We start from the raw sequence: 24,545 nt of genomic DNA, 5'->3' as shown, positions 1-24,545 counted from the left end.
GCTTTGCAAAAAGCTATCTTCAATAAACCAGAAATTTGTTGAAAATGTGAATAAGTGATTAAAACAAAAACTGATACTCTGATCCTTACTCCCTCATGCATTCCTGTGCCCCATCTATGCCAACACATGTCATTTCATGTCACCTGACCCATTCTCATAACCCCTTATACCCTCTATGATAACCTACAATTTCCGCTTGACCCCACTAGTCCATAGAGTCTATGCCAATTTCTTCCAACCAACATCTCCCATAGTCACCAGATATTGTTCATACACCTACCTTGTCAACTCACCCAGAATATGTCGTGGGCAGATCTCTGGATCCATGCTGAGATTAAATAAAGTTTTTCTATGACTATTAATGAATTCACTTTTTTTTCACTGATTAAACAAGACATTCAATATATTTAATTTCCTTTCAGCCCTTACAAAAATAGATATTTTAATTTATAGTACTGCTTGACAGTATATAACCATATGGAGTTACCAATTAAACTGTAAACTGAAAGGCACCCCACTGTAACAATGAAAAGCTATGAAAGCAGCCATGCATCAATAATCCTATAATGATAATCTTAATGTTTAAGTGATAGAATAAAATAGCAAGCACTTTTTGTTTTAAGAGACTGACTACAGTTTTCTCAAATATTTAAAGGGCAGGAGGTCAAAGTACTTTTAGAGATTCACAGTTTTGTTGATGGCTATCTTGGTGACTCTAGTGAACTTGACAGTTGCAATAGGTTTGTGCACTTTTTTATTCACATGTATAGTTTCCTTTAACAATCCCAAAGAAGCTTTCTGAAAGGAGATCTGACCTCTCCCAAAGATCACTTCACCTCTTGCAAAGGGCAAATGGTCTCCCCCAAAGGCATCTTCAAACCATATTCAAAAGGGCCCTTACCCTTTGCAAAGAACTCTGGCAGCTGTATACTACCAGGTCTAATTCTTACTCTGGACATTCCACTAGCAAACATCAGGCCAGCCTGAGGCCAATGTAATTTAACATGTCTGGATGCCTCTGAGAACCACAGATGTGCAAACTGGAATCTACCCCAACCCTCACCTTTACACAGATGGCAGTGTGTGTATGGAATGAGCTGCCAGAAGAAATGGTGAGGCTGGTACAATTACACCATTGAAAAGGCATCTGGATGGGGACATGAACAGGAGAGTTTAGGCAGATAGGGGGCAAATGCTGTCAAATAGGATGAGATTAATTTCAGATATCTGGTCAGCACTCTGACCCTCATTCCTTCATACAGTTGGAACAATCGATCTGTTTTCATGCTGTACAACTCTATGACTCTGAGTTTCGGGTTATATTTTTACTTGTGTACATAATACAGTCCTTGAAATAGTATGTAAAGAATGTCATTAAATATCTTTCTCATTTCAGTTCCTGCAGTAGCAGATCTAGTTCTGAAATTTACAGTATGGGCAAAGGGACATCTTCCAGTGCCATTGGTGAGAATAACTGTGCTACAGATCAGTACGGAATTCAGTTGGAGAGGGATCTGCAGTTAAATTTATTGGAGTCTGAAAGTAGGAGATGTGCTCTTTCTGACAGTCTTAAAACAGCTTGCTGTGCCTTAAAAGAACAGCGTGAACAAATGAGCAAGAAAAATATGGAAGTGATCAATCACAGCGCTATAATTGACAAGATGATCTTAAAACAAAAGGTACAGTAAATTTGCCATCATTTAACTCTACGCTCAGTTAATAACATTCAGAATATTGATTCATTTTGGAGCAGCATGCATGAAGAAGATGGTAACAGAAGATTGAAGGTTGAATATCATTTGAAATGTTAATTAATTGTGGTTTGGTAGTACAGAACTAGAGAATTGGTGATAAGAGAGACATGTGGCTGAAGCATCTCATCTTGTACCCATCTGGACAAATGCAAGAATGCCAAATTTCAAGCATTCACAACTTATGTAGGAAAGCATGCTGATTGATTAGCAAAGACATTGTCATGGAAAAAGCTACGTTCCCCAGCATCTGCATGATTCAATAAGAGGCACAAAGATTGAATATAGATCGTTTATCCTTAGAAGAGTATAAAGGCAGTAGGAGTATACTTAAGAGGGAAATCAGGAGGGCAAAAAGGGGACATGAGATAGCTTTGGCAAATAGAATTAAGGAGAATCCAAAGAGTTTTGTTTTTCAGACTGTAGGCCTGTGACCAGTGGAGTGCCACAAGGATCGGTGCTGGGTCCTCTACTTTTTGTCATTTACATAAATGATTTGGTTGCGAGCATAAGAGGTACAGTTAGTAAGTTTGCAGATGACACCAAAATTGGAGGTGTAGTGGACAGCGAAGACGGTGACCTCAGATTACAACAGGATCTTGACCAGATGGGCCAATGGGCTGAGAACTGGCAGATGGAGTTTAATTCAGATAAATGCGAGGTGCTGCATTTTGGGAAAGCAAATCTTATCAGGACTTATACACTTAATGGTAAGGTCCTAGGGAGTGTTGCTGAACAAAGACACCTTGGAGTGCAGGTTCATAGCTCTTTGAAAGTGGAGTCGCAGGTAGATAGGATAGTGAAGAAAGCGTTTGGTCTGCTTTCCTTTATTGGTCAGAGTATTGAGTACAGAAGTTAGGAGATCATGTTGCGGCTGAACAGGACATTGGTTAGGCCACTGTTGGAATATTGCGTGCAATTCTGGTCTCCTTCCTATCGGAAAGATGTTGTGAAACTTGAAAGGGCTCAGAAAAAATTTACAAGGATGTTGCCAGGGTTGGAGGATTTGAGCTATATGGAGAGGCTGAACAGGCTGGGACTGTTTTCCCTAGAGCGTCGGAGGCTGAGGGGTGACCTTATGGGGGTTTACAAAATTATGAGGGTCATGGATAGGGTAAATAGGCAAGGTCTTTTCCCTGGTGTCGGTGAGTCCAGAACTAGAGGTCATCGGTTTAGAGTGAGAGGGGAAAGATATAAAAAAGACCTATGGGGCAACATTTTCATGCAGAGGGTGGTACGTCTCTGGAATGAGCTGCCAGAAGAAGTGGTAGAGGCTGGTACAATTGCAACATTTAAGAGGCATTTAGATGGGTATATGAATAGGAAGGGTTTGGAGAGATATGGGCTGGATGCTGGCAGGTGGGACTAGATTGGGTTGGAGTATCTGGTCGGCATGGACGAGTTGGACCAAAGGGTCTGTTTCCTTACTGTACATCTCTATGACTCTATGATTCTATGACTCTACTCTTATAGTCTGGATTGCCAGTTCTACTAACTTTAATGGGTAGATCTATTGCTACCAATCCATCTTATTGGTGTTGGCCTAGTTACTGATACCAATTGGGGAAGGAAATCCACAAAGCATACTACTCCAAAGATACTCAATCATTATAGATGGCAAAGATTAATTACATTGTATTTACTGGCTGGATATGTTATATCTAAGATACTGATTGATTCTTCTGAGACATTGGGCTTAACTTAAGAGTAAGCACATATTACAACTTTAGTTACATGTTGATAACAAAGTCAGAAGTCACATGATACAAGGTTATAGTCCAACAGGTTTATTTAAAATCACAAGCTTTTGAAGCGCTGCTCCTTCATCAGGGGAAGTGTTGTTGAGACCGAGAAGAATCATTGTACATCACCTGATGAATACATGGAGAACAATGCTTTAGAGCCTGATGGACAGAGATTTTCTTGTAATGTCAGTTAACCCTTTCAGGCACTAATTGCATTATAAACATACCATTCCTTTTGTTTGCTAACTATGTGTATGAATGTGTGTCTAGCAAGTGTAAATAAGCCATGTTATAAGCTCAACTAATTTTCTTAATTTGGATATTCATGTAGCTAGTGGTTCCGTGTTGCTTTCTTCATGGCAACACTTCAGCCAACCAATCAGCACCTTCTCCTTCTGTGGTATAAATTGTTGTGATTGGTTGAAGTTTGTCATTCTTGCATTTGCCCCGAAGATTGCAAGCTGAAACCTTTTGATAACAAGTCTGTCTTTTTAGCAACATTCAGATACTACTAATGGAAAAAGCAGCTGTATTTTTATATATGTATCTACCAATGTGCATTGGCTGCCTGTCCATTTATATGTTTATGGGTTCATCCAGGTGACCTTGCATTTATATCTCACTTGTGTATGAGATTACTCTTCTATTCATGTTTATCTTTTGGTACCTGTACAGACTTAAAGCAAGGTGCAAATTTTGCCTTGGGTTTAAATCCCAGTGTCAGAACCATATAGCCTGAATAGGACTGGCCAGCTCTAACAGTCCAGGCTTCTAGTTATTTTTTTTTACAATCAGAAGCTGTTTGGGATCCCAGAAGGAAAGGAAGCTTCAACAAATTATCCTAACTGTTGCTTTTTCTGAAATCTCTCTTGATGTTGTTTCCTCCTAGATTGGAGAACTGCATGTAAGAATTGGTGTCTGAATTTACCTTTTTGCCAAGGGGTGTGTTAATGTGATGTTATGTATTAGAACAGTTAATTAGTAATAGATACTGTACCTATTATTTGATTAAGGTTTCTAATAGCTAAGTTATTATAAGTTCCTCTTTCTTTTGTTTGTATTTTAGCTATAGTGTTTAAAAGCATTCTGCTTAATGTGGAGTAGTTTGACCAGTCACATCTTTTCTGGAACATGCACTTCATATCTACCTTTAAAGTAAGAAAAGGCTGGAATTGAGGCTGCCTTCTTAAAATATTTTGAAGGGTTCTGGTCTGGTCCATAACTTTATCACTTTATCTCAGTACATGTGACAAAAATAAGTCAAATTGAATCAAATGGGATTATACAGCCTGTGGCTTTGTTCATCTCCCTTATCCTGCCCTTTCTGCACATGCTAGGGGGCCACACTGCCTGCAGCAAATTGCTGACAAGGCTGGAATAGTGCCCCCTATTGTCGAGGAAAAGCAAGCAAATTCATGGACTGCCTTCTGGGAATGTTCCCAAGTGGTGCAAATGCATTCGGGAACTGTCCCAGTGCAGAGCTTTACCAACTTCCCAAGTTCCCTGTCACCAAAACAATGGTTGCTAGGCCAGGAAAATTTAGCCCGAGATTTCCGGCTGATACATATTGTACTTTATATTGCTAATTGAATACTAGAGGGCACCCTAATAGGAGCAAACGCACCATAAACATTTGACTTCAATATCCCCCGATGTTATTAAGTATTTTTATTGCAAAAATATACTTTATTTAGAAGCATTAGTTTTATGTACATAAAACAGGTACTAAAACAGTTCTGTGCAGCCTTTGCAGAGGGAAAAGATAAATACAGGTGTCTCCCTGTACCCGTGGGTGATAGGTTCCAAGATGTACTGTGGATGCCCGAAACCCATCATTTAAATGGGAAACCTACCTCCCAGGCAACCCCCTGGAATTATATCTGGAATGTTCCATGTAATGTTGTCAGGCTGTGGTAAACTGCAGATAACTGAAATCAGGGAAACCAAATCCGTGGATATGGGGGTTCTACTGTACCTCAGAATTTGACATTCTTCAGAGCGTCCCTGCAGTTGCAAACAAAAGCATTTTCTACTCACACAGGGCACTATTTACATTCATTTTGAGGCAATGAGAGGATCTGACAACTGAATGGACTCGCGTGGTACTTTGGTAGAAAGTACACCGCTGTTACCAGGGTGCCTTGGCGGCAGCCGCCCCAACCTTTAGTGCGGCCCTCCTCACATAGTCCTGGACCTGGGATGTGCAAGTCCTCAACACTTAATCAACTCGACACGCTAGAAGACTATCAAGTTTCAGGCAGCGCAAAGAGCTCCTTTCATGAAGCTGATGGTCCTCCCAGGCATAATCAATGTTTGTCTCAATGTGCGTCCCAGGGAGCAGACCGTAGAGTGCAGATTCATGCATCATGGAGCTGCTCGGGACACTGCATCTCTCTCCAGGCCTCTTTTGCAAAGGCATATTCCAGAAGGACATGTGTGACAGTCTCTTCTCTAGCACAGCCACCTTTGAGGACAGTATGCAGTGGTACACACAGACTAGGCATATGTGAAAGATCTGACAGGCAGTGTCCTTATCCCCACCAGTCAAGATATGTCATTGGTTCTTGATGGAAAATTCTGGTGATGAGGCATTCTGCCAAGTAACTTTGACAGTCCACTCAGGGAAGCATGTGACAGGATTTACTCTCTCCTTTTCCCGCAGGGTCTCGAGGATGTTACATGCTGACCACTTTCTGATGGACTTGTAGTCAAAGGTGTTTTGTTTGTAAATATTTCCGTGAAGGCCAAGTGATATAGAATGGTACAACTACTTCACCAGGCCCACCTTTTATAACACTGGAGAGAGGTAGAAGCTCAGTACGCAGTGACACTTGGTGTGACATTTGTCCAGTTCTAAATATTGGGATCTCCAGTGGCTTGGGGAACTTGTAGGTACTGTCCTGCTGCTGTTAGGTTGGAGTTCTCTGGATTTTGATCTAAGGACAATGAAGGAAAGGTGATGTGTATCCAAGTTAGAATGATGCATGCCTGAGGGAAACTTGTAGATAGTGATGTTCCCAAGTTATTGCTGTTTAGATGATGCCTTGGCCAATTATTGCACAGTATTGTGCAGGTCATCTCAACTGGTGGATGGGATGCTGATTGAGAAGTGGCTTTGTCCCAAATACTGTCAGACCTCTTGAGTTATGTTGAAGTGGCACTCATCTAGGCAAATAACTTGGGCCTTGCAGTTGTTATTGCCCAGGCCAGACACCCTCAAAATATAATAAGAAGCCAAGACTCTAACTTTTTCTTATTTTAAAGGCTGATGTGAAGTGGATATTCTAGGTGTACTGCAGCTGGTCAAACCTTTGGCTTTAAGCAAAATAGAATTTATTTAATCATGACAGTTGAAACTCGAAAAAAAGAAACAGAGTTTAAGATAACTGAACTATTGAAAACTTAACTGTCCCAACACAGCAACTTAACTAAGGAGCTGTTCCAGTTCCCATAACATCCCATAAACACACCCCTAGGCAAAGGTAAATTCAAACATAACTTCTTATAGGCAGGAGAGATTTCAGAGAGAAAGGTCAGCCAGGAATCATCTGCTGAAGCTTAGAACCTTTTTGCACTCCAGCATCTTCTCACTGCTACAGCTAAACCAAACTAGAAAAAACCTGAACTGGGAGAACGGGCCACTCCCCTGCTATTGTTAAATTTGACATTCTGGTACCTCTGCCTTTATGCCCTACCTTGAAAAAGGCGAAGGACAAAATTAATTTGTTAACATGGCAGCATCGTCCCACAGACGGACAGGCTTGGGAAATCAGGAGATTAAGGGCATTCGGCCACCTGAATTTCCTAGCCTCTGACCAGCTCTTGGAGTCACAGTATTTATATGGCTGGTCCAGTTCAGTGTCTAGTCAGTGGTAATCTCTAGGATGTTGATGATGGCCCATTCAGCAATCCCATGACTTTTGATGATATGGTAAATGGCTGCCCGAATACTGAAGTTTAATTAGAAACAAAAAGTGATGTAGTGGGCACAAAATCAATTGTCAATCCAACATCATTATTTGTTTAATGAATTTAATATTATCATACCCAATTCCAAAACCATATGATCCAGAAACTATATGCCAGTCATTTGGACATAATAAAAGTTAGAGGATAAGCTCAAATGGACACTTAATGCATTCCTGTAGTAATAGGCAAGCTGCAGTTCATATATGTCAATTCTGTCAAATTATCCTCACTGTAACCTCTGGTGGAACATCATACAAAGTACCATGGAGTGATTACAGCTCAGAAGGAGGCCATTATGAATCAACATTTTTTACTTGTCTTCTTGCACTGAAGCCACCAAATACAAACATTTTGTTATTTAATAAGATGATGACTGTTCTGATTGGAACCTCAACTCCACATTCCCACCCACCCCTTACCAACATATGAGATAGATCTGCCTCTGCTAATATTCTTTACATGTTGGAATCCATCCCTAATATTATCTGCTTGTCCCCAACCCCTGTCACTTTGGTTTTCAATCCGATGCAATGGCATTAGTAAATCATCTCACAAGGAGACTGGTCCTGGCTCTGTTTAAATTTCTGGCATGTACAGAACTCAGCTTCCTCAATACTGATCACAATGTCCCAATTTAAAGTCCACTCACCTGTACCATCTCTCCTACCATGTCTTTGTCTAGCGTATGGGCAGCATGGCTCAGTGATTGGCACTGCTGCCTCACAGTGTCAGGCCCCCGGGTTCGATTCCAGCCTTGGGTGATTGTGTGGAATTTGCAAATTTTCCCCGTGTCTATGTGGATTTCCTCTGGTTTCTTCCTGCCGGTTAGGTGGATTGGCATAGGAAATGCAGAATAGGGGAAGGGAGGGTGAGTCTGGATGGGTTGCTCTTTGGAGGGTTGGTGTGGATTTGATGGGCCAAATTGTAGGGACTCTATGATTCTGTCTTGCTATTTCCATATTCACTTGTGTGTAGTACCAGGAGTAATCTCCAGTTCTGGGGTATTGCTAATTTCTTACCCAGCTCTCTAATTTGACTGTGTCACCTCAAAGGTTGTAGTTGGTCTCGGGATGAACCATGACAGCTGTCCATTCACTCGCCCTACTTGCATGCTCTGTAACTGTTCACCCCCACCCTTAGGGAGCCAGTATGCCATCCTGAGTTCATGTCCGTGACAACAGAAACATCTATACGTCCCCAACCATCAAATCTCCCAATACTACAGCTCTTCCAATCTTCTTTGTCCCCTCACTCCTGTACAGCAGGGGCAGCCATAGTGTCAAGGTCTCGATCCTGGCTATACTCCCTAGACTTGGAGAGAGAGAGACTCCAAGAGTTCCTTAGTGTATCTTTAATTTCTTCTAGACTGCCTGGTTGTCACCCATTTGTGCCCTCACTGTATATTCTTGAGCTGCAAACTGATCTATAAATATGTTAATAATGAAACCCTCAACTTCATGAATGTGCTGCAGAGATTGTTGATGTCCAAACTCCAAACTTAGCAGCAGCTGATGACCCTTCCTACACCCTGGTTTTCCAGGGCACAGGTTATGTCCTGGAATTTCCAGATGATATACAATGTGCACATTATGTGTTGGGGCTATCTTGTCTTTCCTGTAGCTATTGGATCATAAAACAAGAAAAACTGCACAGCTATTCACTTGCCTTCTTTTATTATCACGTAAAAACAGGAGTATTGACTGGTCAGAACATTGAGTATAGGAGTTGAGACATCTGTGCAGGGCATTGGTGAGGCCAGTTTTAGAGTACTGTGTTCAATTCTGGTCACCCTGCTCAAGGAATGATGTTGTGAAACTTGAGAGGGTGCAGAACAGATTTATGAGGATGTTGCCAGGACTGGAGGATTTGAGTTACAGGGAGAAGCTAAACGGGCTGGGGCTTTTTTCTCCAGAACGTTGGAGGCCGAGGGATGACCTTATAGTGGTTTACAAAATCCTGAGTGGGATGGATACGGTGAATAGCCAAGGTCTTTTCCTATGGTGGGGGGAGTCCAAAACTAAAGGGCATAGATTTAATGTAAGAGCAGAATGATTTAAAAAGGTGTAACATTTTCACGCAGAGGATGGTGTGAGTATGGAATGAGCTGCTCGAGGAAGTGGTGGAGGTATTTACAATTACAACATTTAAAAGGAATCTGGATGGGTGTATGATTAGGAAGGGTTTAGCGGGAAATGGTGCAAATTCTGGTGAGAGTGGATGTCTGGTTAGTTCAGATGCTGAAGGATCTGTTGCCATGCTGTATGACTCAATGAGTGAAATGCATTGCTTACTCTTATAAAGAAAATGAAACCTTTTGTTTCTCAGCTTCTTAAACTAACATGCGAGCTTTGGGAAAAGGAAATAAAGGCTACAGTACTTCCCAGTAAATCAGCCCACAGCATTCAGGTGATGCCTTAGTTCGATTTGTTTTTCGCCCTCTGACTTCAAGACTTTGATAAGGAAGTTGTTACAAAAGCGAAATTGCATTCCAACAAAGTGTATTTGTAGTCGCTCCATTTCTTTTTGTTTTCTAGATGTTAACCAGGTTGTTCTCTGAGGTGACTAATAATCATGCTGAAATTCCAAGGTGGAACAGCAAGGTTGATTTATCATACTTGTATAATGATAGTTGAACACTAGGGGGTGTAAGCATGGACACAATTGCATTAGCAATTCCAGTCGAGGATTTGTCCTTCATATTGATTGCTAGAGCCACAGGGAACATTTGAGAGCAATTATGAAATACAGTCAAGTTCTATACAAAATTGGAACAGCAGTAGGCCATTTGGCCCTTCAAACCTATTCTGTAATTGAATATGATAGCGGCTGATCACCCAAACTTATTCCCCGGTTCCCGCTTCCTCCCCATAGCCTTTGATACTTTTAGCCCTGAGAACTATATTTAATTGCTTCTTGAAAACATTCAATGTTTTGGCCCAATCACTTTCTGTGCAGAGAATTCTACAGGTCACCACTCTCAGTGAAGACATTTCTCCTCATTTCGGATCTAAATGCCCATCCCATCTCCTTAGACCTTAATCCTGGTTCTGGATTTCCTGGATATCGGAAAGATCATCCCTGTCTAGCCCTGTTTGAATTTTATAGGTTTCATTGAGATCCTATTCATTCTACTAAAATCCAGTGAACATAGTCCTAACTGATCCAGTCTCTCTTTATCTATTAGCCCTACCATCCCAGGAATCTCTCTGTGTTACAATCTCTCTGTGACCAGAACATCTTTCCTCAGATAGAGACCAAAACTGCACACAATACTCCAGTATGATCTCACCAAGGCCCTGAACAATTGCAGCAAGGTATCCCTGCTGCTGTACTCGCACCCTCTTGCTATGAAGATACCATTTGCCTTCTTCACTGCCTGTTGCATCTGCATGCTTCCTTTCAGTGACTGGTGTACAAAGAGACCAGGGTTTTGTTAACACCTCTCATTCTAAGTCAACTTGAGATTGTTTTTAAAGACAAGGGGAGAAAGTGAGGTCTGCAGATGCTGGAGATCGGAGCTGGAAATGTGTTGCTGGAAAAGCGCAGCAGGTCAGGCAGCATCCAGGGAACAGGAGAATCGACGTTTCGGGCATAAGCCCTTCTTCAGGAAAAGACAAGGGACCAGCAAGCATGGGGGAGCAATGGGATTCTCACAAGTCACCAAAACGCAGTAGACATGTCCATGTACACAAGTCACTAAAAGCAGTAGACAGGGACAAAGAGATATCAAAAGCCGGTTGGAATAATGACCTTTATTTCAAGGGAGCTGGGAGTGATGTTCCAATTGTACAGAGCTTTGGTTCAACCCCTATCAACAGCACAGAATTCTATTGCGGTGACCACACTTCAGGAAGGTTTAATGCTGTTGGAGGGCTCACTGCATAGATTCATCCAAATAATATGAGGACGTAATGCTTTAAGTTTTGAGGATAGTGAGCATGAACTTGGGGTATGTACTCCCTTGTGTTTATGTGGTTGAAGGATTATTTAGATGAGTGGTTTAAACTGTTCGAAGTACGGAGATGTAGAGAAATTACCCAGAACTGGGGAGAGGAATGCTTTAAAATTAAGAGGTCATTAAGATATGAAATCAGAAAATGCTTTTTCACAGAAAAGCCCTGAGATTACCAGGTGAGTTCGTTCCATCAGACAGCTTGTTCTACAACCCAATTTCCTTTAGATGGAGCTGTATTGAACATAATAAACGAAAGGTTCCTCAAAGAGTAGAATAATAAAATCATAGCTGAAGAGGTAAATTATCTGATTAAAAGAAAGGTCTTTTAGGGAAGGGAGGGTTGAGGTAAAGTGATCATTGCAAACTACTATAAGAGCAGATTCCATTTGCAGTTGGAGTGAATGTACAGGTTGAAACCTGGGGGACAGAGCTCAAGGAGATGGGAATAATTTTTCGACATGATGTACAAGTAAGAAACATGAGTATGCCCTGTCTATAATTTTCCAGGAGTGAAGGAAATCATTCTCAGTTTTCTCAGAATGTAAAGCCTGAACCTTAGAAATAACTGCAAGCAATGTTAGAGGACAGAATGTTGTTGTGATATGGATAGTAAAATGACAATGTTTGCTCACTTATTTTACAGTGGCTCATCCATCCTATAAAATCAGGCCACAGGAGCATAACAGAAGTGTTTCCTGCTATTACGTAATTATTTCTAAGATAGCCCCTGTAATTTCTCAGAATATAAAAGTTGTGCTACAACTATACAGACCATTCTAGAGTACTGTGTACCATTTGTTCTTTTTAAGTACGGAGGGAATTATTTGCTTTGGGAGGCAGCTCTCCCAAACTCTAGAATGATTCCTGGGTTGAAGGGATTGTTTTACAAGGAATGGAGTGCTAGCTGGACCCTTCTTCATTGGAGTTTAGAAGAATGAAAGGTGATCTTATTGAGGCATGTAAGATTCTGAGTGGGTTTGATAGGGGAAACACTGGGAGGATAGTTCTCCTCAGAGATGGGTGTGAATCTGGAACTTGGGGTCATGATTTTGAATAAGGGGAGGTTCATTTAAGAGAGACATCCAAAAGAATTTCTTCTCCTAAACTGTCATTAATTTTTACATTTTGATTAATCTCTATCCCAGAATGTGATGGTGGCTGGGTCATTGAATATTTTTCAGAATGAGCTAGACAGGATAGTGACAACAAGAGAGTTAAAAGTTATAAAAAGGTAAATAGGAAATCTGCCATGATTTGATGCAATTGTGGACCAGGCCTCCAAGAGACTGGTTAGCTCACCATTGCTGCTACGTTGTTGGGCTCTACCTCTTAGCTCTCTGGATGTCTTTATTCAACCAGTAAAGCCTCATGTGATGCTTTAAGTTAGAATTACTTTTGAATAAACAAATATAAACTCCAGAAGAATATTGAGTTGGCCCAAATTCATGTAGGGGTAAAATACATGCCATCCATTACTGCCGATCTCGGGAACAAAACTGTTTTTGAGGTTTGTTTAATATCTTACCTCGCTGGTATTGGCGTTCGTGTCATTTTAATGTTTTCTCATGGATAGATAGAAGATATCAATTAACAAAGAAAACCCTGCATGATAAATGTGATGGAATGGTATGGGTGAGGGATTCTATTACAAAATATTGAATATTCTTTTCATATTCCCAGCTTTTAGAAACTAAGGTGAAACTACTTCATGAGAAGGAGGGGACACAGAAGGGAGTCAAACTGGATGAAGCTGAAAGAGAGAGAGAATTCCAGGACCGGTAAATGGATTGAAACTTGTACCTCAGTACAGTTCCAAACAAAGTTTAACATTGTGGCTTATTTTGGGGATGTTTTTCTTCGAACTGAATGTGGGATCAGGGTGACTGCCTTACAACAAAGCTCCATGAATCCTACGTATTCAGAAGACACAAGCTGCAATGTTCCTCCATCAGTTTCTTCCTGGGCCTGCATGTCCTGGCTGATTTTGATAGGGAGGTGTATCATCAGGTTTCCCACAACTTTTCCTATTTGTCCCTGACCCTGCCTACACGACTGCTCTCCAGGGCTGGAGTAGGTTAGAAGGAAAGGGGCAAATAAAGGGGTATGGTGAAAGGAGGGGACACACGGCATTAGGATATCACTCAGGTAGAAGATAAACATCAAAATGGTTGGGTCAAAGGGCCTCTTTCTATATTGTCGTGGATATGGAAATTGGTATCACCAATGGACATGTGTGTAGCTCAGTTGGCTAGAGTGTGGTTAACATAATAGTTCCAGTGTGTGTTGAGTCACCCTGGCAGCTGAGGTAATTCTTGGAGCATGTCTCCTTGCTTTGCTTCCTAGTGATACCATGATGTGAATCTTAATTAACCACCCTTAGATAGCAAGGAAGCCACGTCAGGTTATGATGGGAGCATACACTAAATTATTTTTCAAGAAACATTTCCGATGTGCTCTGTTGGGGGTAGAATACATTGAATCAATCGGTTCAGAGATGTTAAGTCACAGGTCTGAAGCAGGTGGGACTTGAACCTTGGTCTGCTGGCTCAGAGTTAAGGACACTACCACTGTGCCACATGAACCTTATTGAATAGGGCTGTATTTTCATTTTCACCATACAGTGGTTACTGTAATGCAGTGGAGATACTTTCAAATCAGCCTGTCCATAGGTGTTATGATGCACAAGGAGCAGGGACTTCTACCCGGTCCTCCTCGCTCAGAAGCAGGGACACTATCACTGCACCACAGGAGCCCCCATGATGCAGTGGAGTCACTGGCTTGTTGTAGAATTCAGCTGATGCCTAACTCATTGGATTTGAATTTCATTGGACTCTGTAATTGGTAATTGAAGCCCCTGTGATGTTTTCTTCAGTTTCAATGTACCATCCATTTTACTTTAAAAATTAGTTATTGGCGATGGGAATATTGCTGCGCTTACTCCCTGGCCTCCGTGCAACATGAGAGAACTTCTGCATGTTTTTTTGCACGTTGTATTTCCTCAGACTTGTCAGGACCCGATTCTCAGGCAATGTTGCTCCGTCCATACTGCCAACACACATGTAGTAAAAGAGGTCTTTTGCTGCTTGAAAACATAAATGCTGGCACATGCAGCACATTCCTGGTTAGAAAATCTAGTGCAAAGAGGCACCAGGGTTTCTAAGGAGCTCCCCAACGCACAATGCTACTTAGCATGAGTGTAAGATTGGAAAATGACTCCTTATTCAGTCATTTCAACAAGTCTGTGTCCAACACTGAGAAACCAGCTGAGGTCGTTTAATGTTATTGAGTAACGTGGCTGTCATTAATTATTGACAGGATCTGGTGCTTAGAAGAGGAAATTGAAAATATAAATCTCAAACTGGAACAAATGGCTCTGAAGAAAAGAACTACTTTGTCTCCGATTTCCTGCTACCTGGGGGATGGAAGAAATGAGGTGGTTATGCTTTTTACATCTTGAATAAACTAGTGCTTAATTTCATTCCATCAGGAGGAGAGGGGTGGATTTGCATTTTCATAGCCCCTTTCACAATGTCAGGGTGCCTCAAAAGTTCTTACAGCCATTGAAATACCTTCAATCGCACCATAATAATGACCAGGTTTTTAGATACCAGCCGAGGGTTTTACCAGGATGCCAAGGATTTCTGCTCTCCTTCAACATAGTGCCACTTTTTAAGTTGATCTAAGAGGGCTTCAGTGCAATAATCCCTCAGTACTGCACTGGAGTGTCAGTTGTGATTACATCCACAAGTCTGGATATGACTCTATGACTCTAAGTCTCTGGACTGGGACTTAACTGGCAACCTTTTGAATCAGTTAAGAATACTACCTGCTGAACAATGATGAACAGCACAGTGGAGGGAGTTCAGCTGTCAGAGTGTGAGAGCCTCATTCAAGGGAGCACAAATTGCAATTAGATCCCTTTACATTGTCAAACTGATTATGTGATTCATAATCCCAAAGACGTAACTTCACAAACGTTAGGTCGTTTAACAACATAGTGTTGTTAAATTTATCGGCATTTAAATTTTACAGAAACTATTGTTTACTTTTAGCAAACATCGTTGTGAAACAAATGTTCTGAGGTTACTATGTGCCACCCAAAGTACTGGCTGTAATTTCTTTGAAATTTCAATGCAACTTTCCAACAGTCTGCCAGAAGGCATATATCACAGTGTTCTGTACTGGACATAAAGACATGTGTTTAATATATATTCTAAAGTGTGTTTACTTAAAACATTTTCATTACCCTGCAGACAAAAATGATTGTTTGTTAAAGGAGTCAAAATGAACAAATATAAATATTTAATGCCAGAAATTTGGTGGCAATGTCTAACTGGCAAAATGGGCGACAATGTATACTGGCAGAATGGGCAAAGATTTGGGTGCAACTTCTCAATTATGCTGTCCATCCACCACACAGCAAAGTATGTCCAGTTTACTAGAATAACAATTTATGAAGTCACGTTTAGAAAGTCCTCTATGAATTTGCGATGGCAGCTCATTGTCTGGTGATATCGCTACCTCTCTAATGCCTGCAACAGTCAGTTGCTATTCCGGCACACAAATTCTCATGTTGCAAATGTCATCATGTTCTCCAGTGAAGAGATGGTGGCCATGCAGCTCTCTGACTCTCAAGAGGGCTACGGATGACTTGTGGGACAGCAACAAGACACATTTGGATAAAGAACTGCATGATTCTGGGTAATCCAAGATGGGAAAAATTTATGGCTGTAACAGGCTGCTCCTTTTTTGAGGTATTTTAGATATTGGAGGTGATTTCCTCGAATTTCAGGAGCTTTATATGGGTTTATATGCTGTTGCATTGTTTTGGAACTTTGGAGAAAAAAAGTCAAAACAACAGCACTTTTAAAGGGAGAAGGACAGACAATAGGCAGCACATGGTGAGATCAGTGTAGGGGGGAGAAAGAGGGAAAGAAACCCACACTGCTAACTGACACACTGCTAACCTCACATTTATCTAAATTAAACTCCATCTGCCACTCCTCAGCCCATTGGCCCATCTGATCAAGGTCCCGTTGCAATCTGAGGTAACCTTCATTGTCAACTACACCTCCAATTTTGGTGTCATCTGCAAACTTACTAACTATACCTTCTATGTTCACATCCACCTCATTTATACAAACGACAAAAAGTAGTGGAACAAGAAATGATCCTTGTGGCACTCCACTGGTCACAGGCCACCAGTCTGAAAAACAACCCACCACCACTCTTTGTCTTCTACCTTCAAGCCAGTTCTGTATCCAAATGGCTAGTTCTCCCTGTATTCCATGAGATCTAACCTTGCTATTCAGTCTCCCATGGGGAATCATGTCGACGCCTTACCGAAGTCCATTTGGATTATGTCCACCGCTCTGCCCTCATCCATCCTCTTTATTGCTTCTTCAAAAAACTCAATCAAGTTCATGAGACATGATTTCCCACACATAAAGCCAAGCTGACTATCCCTAATCATTTCTTGCCTTTCCAAATATGTGTAAATCCTGTCCCTCAGGATTCCCCCCAACAACTTGTCCACCATGAACATCAGGCTTGCACACGCTTAACAAATTCCTCTCCATGTAAACCTTTAACACTATGACAGTCCCTGTCTATGTTTGAAAAGTTAAAATCCCCTACTGTAACCACACTTTTTTTTACAGATAACTGAAATCTCCTTACAAATTTGTTTCTCAAATTCCCCTGACTATTAGGGGATCTATAATACAATCCTGATATGGTGATAATCCTTTCTTATTTCTCAGTTCCACCTAAATAACTTCCCTGGATGTATTTCTGGGAATATCCTCCCTCAGCACAGCTGTAACACTTTCCCTTATCAAAAACGCCACTCCTCCTCCTCCCTTGCCTCCCTTTCTATCCTTCCTGTACCTTTTGTATCCTGGAACATTAAGTTGCCAGTCCTGTCCATCTCTGAGCCATGATTCTGTAATTGCTATGATATCCCAGTCCCATGTTCCTAACCATGCCCTGAGTTCATCTGCCTTCCCTGTTAGGCCTCTTGCGTTGAAATAAATGCAGTTTAATTTATCAGTCCTACTTTGTTCTCTGCTTTGTCCCTGCCTGCCCTGACTGTTTGACTCACTTCTTTTCAGTCTCAGATTGAAATCTTTTCTCACTATCTCCCTGGTTCCCACCACCCCACCTTACTAGTTTAAACCCACCCAAGCAGCTCTAGCAAATCTCCCTGCCAATATATTAGTCCCCTTCCAATTCAGGTGCAATCCACCCTTTTTGTACAGCTCGCTTCTACCCCAGAAGAGATTCCAATGATCCAAAAATATGAATCCTTCTCCCATATACCAGCTCTTCAGCCATGTATTCATCTGCTCCAACTTCCTATTTCTAACCTCACTAGCTCGTAGCACCGGGAGTAATCCAGATATTAGTACCCTCGAGGAAATTCCTGTCTAACTTTCTACATTCTCCCTTCAGAATTTCATTCCTTTCCCTTTCTATGTCATCAGTTCCAATGTGTACAATGATCTCCTGCTGGTCCCTCTTCCCCGTGAGAACATTCTGCACTCTCTCTGAGACATCTATGATCCTGGCACCAGGGAGGCAACACACCAATCTGATTTTTCTATGCTGGCCACAGAAACATCTGTCTGTGCCTCGGACTAGAGAGTCCCCTAACACAATCGATCTCTTGGAACCCGACGTACCCCTCATTATATTAGAGCCTGTCTTGACACCAGAAACTTGGCTGTTTGTGCTCCATTCCCCTGAGAATCCATCACCCCCTACATGTTCCAAAACAGCATACTTGTTTGAAATGGGGATAGCCATAGAAAACTCCTGTATTACCTGCCTACCTCTTACTTTTCCTGGAGTTAACCTATGTGACTGTATATGTGGCTTTTCTCCCTTCCTATAACTGTCATCCATCACACCCCCTTCCTCTTGTAAATTCCTCATTGCATCTGTCGCTCCAACTGATCCATTCGATCTGATAGGATTCGCAACCAATGACATTTATTGCAGATATACTCCTCAGTAATACATATACTCTCTTGAAACTCCCACATCAGACAAGAAGAGCATTTTACTCTACTAAAGGCCATTTTTGCTCCTTCACAATCTACAGACCCAGAAAATAATACCATCTTATTGCTCTTGTAAGTAATCTAATCTAATCTAAAACACTGCTCTAGACTAACTTAATACTTAAGGCTTATATTTTAAAAACTTAATGGGGACAGATCCCAATTGAACATATAATCAAGAAAGAACCCACTCTGCACACTATTATAGGGCTGAGAAGTGGCAGATGGAGTTTACTTCAAATAAATGTGAGGTGCTGCATTTTGGGAAAGCAAATCTTAGCAGGACTTATACACTTAATGGTCAGGTCATAAGGAGTGTTGCTGAACAAAGAGACCTTGGAATGCAGGTTCGTAGCTCCTTGAAAGTGGAGTCACAGGTAGATAGGATAGTGAAGAAGGCATTTGGTATGCTTTCCTTTATTGGTCAGAGTGTTGAGTACAGGAGTTGGGAGGTCATGTTGCGGCTGTACAGGACATTGGTTAGGCCACTGTTGGAACATTGCTTGCAATTCTGGTCTCCTTCCTATTGGAAAGATGTTGTGAAATTTGAAAGGTTCAGAAAAAAATTTACAAGTATGTTGCCAGGGTTGGAAGATTTGAGCTATAGGGAGAGGTTGAATAGGCTGGAGCTGTTTTCCCCGGTGCGTCAGAGGCTGAGGGGCGACCTTATAGAGGTTTACAAAATTATGAGGGGCATGGATAGGGTAAATAGGCAGTCTTTTCCCTGAGGTGGGATAGTCCAGAACTAGAGGGCATAGGTTTAGGGTGAGAGGGGAAAGATATAAAAGGGACCGAAGGGGCAACGTTTTCACGCAGAGGATGGTACGTGTATGGAATGAGCTGCCAGAGGAAGTGATGGAGGTTGGTACAATTTGCAACATTTAAAAGGCATTTGGATGGGTATATGAATAGGAATGTTTGGAGGGATATGGGCCGGGTGCTGGCAGATAGGACTAGATTGGGTTAGGATAATTGGTCAGCATGGAGGGGTTGGACCGAAGGGTCTGTTTCCATGCTGTACATCTCTATGACTCTAAGAAGGATTGTGGGCTGTGACCATTCTTGAGACATCAACATTGTCTTGGAGTTAATGTGCAATCCAAATGAGCATTTTAAGTTGAGCTACTTGGCATTCTAACACAAAGCAAGTTTTCCTCATGTCATCCCTGAATGATACCATTAGGATTTCACTGAGCTATTGACACTCAGGGTTAGGATCCAGCTCTCTACCCTCTCCATCTACCTAATCTATAAGCACCAGTTCTGGAATCACTGCGTAAGTTACACACAATGATCATTGGATTTTAGGCACTGCACCAAATTAGCCACATTTGTTGTGTATACCCATTCGCTTCATTATTACTGAGGTGATAATGGAGATGCAGTTAAAATTTGTGGTACTCGTCACTATTTGAACCAACATTTTCTAGCAACATTAACTTCTGAGGGTATGATTTTGTTTTTGACATTTTCATGGACCAAGGGTCAATTAAATGGACAGATGCATGTTTTTCAAAAAAAACAGTCTTCAAATTATTTCGCACATTGATAGGAACTGTTGTGTAAGGGCATTGAGACCAGGGAGCAACCATGTGATGGTGTCTTGAAGCTGCATGTATAGACAGAATGGGCTCTAAAGGAACTATGGAATTTGCAGAAGACCAGACTATAAGACAGACATGGACACGCAAAGAATATAGATTAGTCTTTACTGAATTTAACCATAAGATCAGAGCCATTGCCGTGTACAGCAGTATTCAGTATTAATAAAAAATAGATAATATTATTCAAACCTGAAGATAAAGCTTGACTTTGGTTCTCCTCGACCAGTCTATAAAGAATACGCAGATGTGTCATAGTGTATCATCAAGTACATGATAGAAGTGTAATCCTGATCAAAATACCAGAAGAATAACATTGATCTCGTTCACATCCTACTCTTGCCTGTTACCTTCCCATAGTGAACTCCCCGTTCTTGAGTTACTGGCACCACCTGTCCCAATATGTGCTGCATAACATAAATTTTACTGTATATTTATTTTTACACACATCCCATTACCTTTAAAATCAGTATTGATGTTTTGGACAGGATTGTCTACCCTGGTGCTTTTCCTGCCTGCTGGGATTGTACAAATTCCACACACCCAGCCCAGGACCAGAAATTTTCAATTAGAGCTCTTGATATGTGCCAGAAATAATAAAATGGAAACTTCTGTCCTTTATTTCCTTTCATACTTTGTCCATTGTTGAAACAGTAGATACAGTGTTTAATTCAATCATCTGCATTTCTTTACCCCCTACTTCTGCTCTTTCACCCCTAATTGACATGCAAAATTAATACTGCAAAACCCTAATTGTAGTTTCTGAAATATTTATTGACTCGATGCACCATCTTGTCATGTGTGTTCCATGGATATTAATAGATTCAAAGCAAGGACTCCTATTCCGCTTAAAAATTTAATGTAGTTTTATCTATACCTAATATCGGGCATCAGAATACTACAAATTACTCTCTATATAAAATAGAGCCCTGTGTTTGAAGCATACATTGTAATGTGTATAGTGAACAACATTAAATGTAGTATCTCCACATAGCTCAGATTAGTGTTGTCTGGTTAATGTGGCATGATATATTTTTAATTGAATTGTACACAGGCTGTATTCACAGACACTTACTCAGACCACTTGGGTGTGATTTATAACCCCACATTGTAAAAGACTTGGAATTTTCACCATAGGTGAAATTAATTAGATTCAGCCTGCAACACATTATGTCATGGCCACTTTTGCTCCTTCATTGGATTAACACCATTTCCATGTTTGGCTTTGTACGTAATGACTCACACACATACACACACACTGTGGTCATTGTCCATGTAGCAGAAGCCAGTGTTACAGTTACTGCTGGGGGGCAGGGTGTGCACGGAGATTATCTTGGTGAAGGAGTGAGGCTTCTGTCTTATGGTTTTTATCACACAGAATTTATACAAACACAGCAAGCCTGGACAGGTTCATTCTGCCCTCAGAGACGCTGCGGATTTGTATCAACATTCCTAGGGCATGCAGTTTTATTGTTTAGCTTGAGTTTTAGTGTGGTAACTAAAATAAATATTCTTTGTGAATATACGTTTTGAGCTGCGCTCACTCTGACCATTGTGGGAAAAATGTATCAGAATTCCCAGATATCTCCTGAACCCTGCAAGAGGACTCAATCGTGCAGGACAGCAGGGACCTTATGTATATACAATTTAGTCTTGGTTTTGAAAGGGGGAATTCATCTTGTTATTGGTTAAGGGATGCTTTGCTGTGTTGTTAAACATCAGGACAGGTTCAAACTTGAAATGTTGATTTAGAGCCAAGGTGGAACTGATAATCTGAGGGCAGATAATTCTGGAGTTGGGCAATTGCTAGGTGTCAGTGAGAGGAATACCATGATTACCTCAAACACAAACAAGAGATAGGAGAATCAGGACTACAAATTCTACTCCTGTCAGGACCATTTGAGATTCCTGCTTTTATTGCAATCCTATTTCCTAGATCATACAAGGAATACAGAGCTGTTAGTCTGATTTGTGAAACTAATGTGTGATACACAGCAACAGTTCAAAAAGACTGCTCATCACCACCTTCTCAACAGCAACTAGGGATCGGCAATAAATGATGGCCGGCCAGCGATGCCCACACCCCACAAACGTATAAACAAAAAATGAACTTAGTCTTTCTAACCTTGTTATACATTAATCCCACTTATAGAGTTGTAGAGCCACAGCGCAGAAACAGATCCATTCGTCCGACTTGTCCATGCCAATCAGATATTCGAAATTAATTTAGTTTGATTTGCCAGCATTTGGTCTATACCACTCTAAACACTTCGTATTCATGTACCCATCCAGATGCTTTTTAAATATTGTAATTGTACCAGCCTCCAACGTTTCCTCTGACAGCTCATTCCATACACATATCACCCTTTGCATGAAAAGGTTGCCCCGTAGGACCCTTTTAAATCTTTTCCCTCTCACCTTAAACCTATGCCCTCCAGTTCTGGGCTCCCCCAACCCAGGGAAAAGACCTAGTCTGTTTATCCTACCCATGCCCCTTGTCATTTTATAAACCTCCATAAGGTCACCCCTTAGCCTCTGATGCTCCAGGGAAAACAGCCCCAGCCTATTCAACCTCTTCCTGTAGCTCAAACCCTTCAGCCCTGGCAATATCCTCGTAAATCTTTTCTGAACCCTTTCAAGTTTCACAACATCCTTCCGATAGGAAGGAGATCAGAATTGCACGCAATATTCCAAAAATAGCCTAACTAATGTCCTGTACAGCCACAACACGACCTCCCAAACCCTATACTCAACACCCTGACCAATAAAGGAAAGCATACCAAACGCCTTCTTCACTATCCTATCTACCCGAGACTCCACTTCCAAGGAACTATGAACCTGAACTCCAAGGTCTCTGTTCAGCAACATGCCCCAGGACCTTACCATTAAGTATTTAAGTCCTGCCCTGATTTGCCTTCCATTTCTAAAGACTACTAACCCTTTATCTGCACTGTACTTCAGAGATGGGCATGCATTCCTGGATTTAGAAGAGCTAGGATCTGAATTTCCTTCACATTTTCTGCATAATATCGGCTGAGATGAAGGAACGTTGTATAGTGAGCAAGCTCGGGTTAAACCTTCTGCTACTTGTGCATCTTTGAACCGTATTCATTTTTGGCCCATCTTCTCATCTATCTCCTGGCTTCCACTATACTCACTTGCATGTCTGCCTGCCAGTTAGTGGATGAGAAGTTTATGAAATGATCTCTGTCTATATTGTACTCTGAACAGTTGCGCTAATGGCCCTGACATTGAAAGATGTACATTGTCTACCCACTATTCTTTCTAAGCATGTAATCTCCCAAATATAAAAGAATGCAAAAATCAAATCCTCTGCCCAATTTGGGAAAAGCTCTGGGACAATATTCTTCTAAGTAAAGTTCCAAGACACTGCACCACCTCATCATTCCTCATTATCCCCACCTAACTCTGAACCTTCCTTCTACATCTGGAACTCTCATTCTCAATAAACTGTCGAACAGTCAACTGAAAAATTCAAAACTGAGATGGATTGATTTTTTATAGGTAGCATTGTTAAAGGATAGTGAGTTCTGATACACATCGGTTACCTAAATTGGACAGCAGGAAATCTATGCCCAGTGCATGTTTTGGTGTTCTGTTTTTCTGTAGAAATCACACTTGCATCTAACCCAAACGATTTTGTACCAAGGAGCACCAGTCATATTTGTCTTATCCTTCTCACATGCCTTATGACATTGGACTCAATCTGATCTGCATTTCAATTCAACTTGCAGTTTTCTTATCCCACACCCTTGCATGTTGATAAAAGCAGGAATGCTGTGTTGCTAGACCTGAAGATGTGACCTTCTCAATTGATCTTTTTCATGCAAGTCAGGCGTCATTTTGAAAACAGCCAAAATGGTTCCTCTCCTCCCAAACTTATTCTCTTCAACATAGGTTTCAGCAGAATTTGCCAAGTGTAGCTTTCAAAATTGAAAACATTGGCATAAATCAGAACTATGGATGGAAATTAAAAAATGAATAAGGTATTCAGTATGCAGGTGAGGAAACGTGCACTGCCAAAATCAATTACTGGACATAAATGCAGAATGAAACAACAGCAATGTTGATGTATGAGACATTAGAAAGTGAGCCATGCCTGCACCCCTACCAGCACCATTTAAATGAGTGATGTGTGTGTTAGCCTTTGGAGGGTTTAGGAATTGAGTGGGAGGTTTAATACACTCCTGAAGTCATGAACCTCTGTGGACATTATTGACATAGTTATTTTTTCTTGTTTGAAACAGAGTCTAGTGTACAGATGGACCTCATTCTCCAACTTCTGTCCATTATTAGTAAAGCTTTGCAATACATTGATGCATCAAAACTATGCATCATTCCCGATGAAGCGATTTTCCTGCTCCTCGGATGCTGCCTGACCTGCTGTGCTTTTCCAGCACCACTCTAATCTTGACTTTGACCTCTGGCATCTGCAGTAC

General features: G+C 41.2%; 1 protein-coding gene across 2 annotated transcripts in view; it reads left to right on the top strand.

The window, feature by feature from the left end:
• LOC122539437 (uncharacterized) overlaps positions 1–24,545 on the top strand; it is a 73,363-nt gene that overhangs the window by 12,250 nt on the left and 36,568 nt on the right. For both annotated transcript variants that reach the window (XM_043674277.2, XM_043674276.2), the window contains exons 3-5: positions 1,397–1,679; positions 13,101–13,198; positions 14,736–14,853. In XM_043674277.2, coding sequence (XP_043530212.2) covers positions 1,397–1,679; positions 13,101–13,198; positions 14,736–14,853 — 499 coding nt within the window. The remainder of the gene's footprint in view (positions 1–1,396; positions 1,680–13,100; positions 13,199–14,735; positions 14,854–24,545) is intronic.

Source organism: Chiloscyllium plagiosum, unplaced genomic scaffold (assembly GCF_037043375.1).
Source record: "Chiloscyllium plagiosum isolate Xiang-an unplaced genomic scaffold, Cpla_swu_hap1 HiC_scaffold_36, whole genome shotgun sequence".
NCBI classification, from domain to species: Eukaryota; Metazoa; Chordata; class Chondrichthyes; order Orectolobiformes; family Hemiscylliidae; genus Chiloscyllium; species Chiloscyllium plagiosum.
This window is presented reverse-complemented; position numbering and strand designations above follow the sequence as displayed.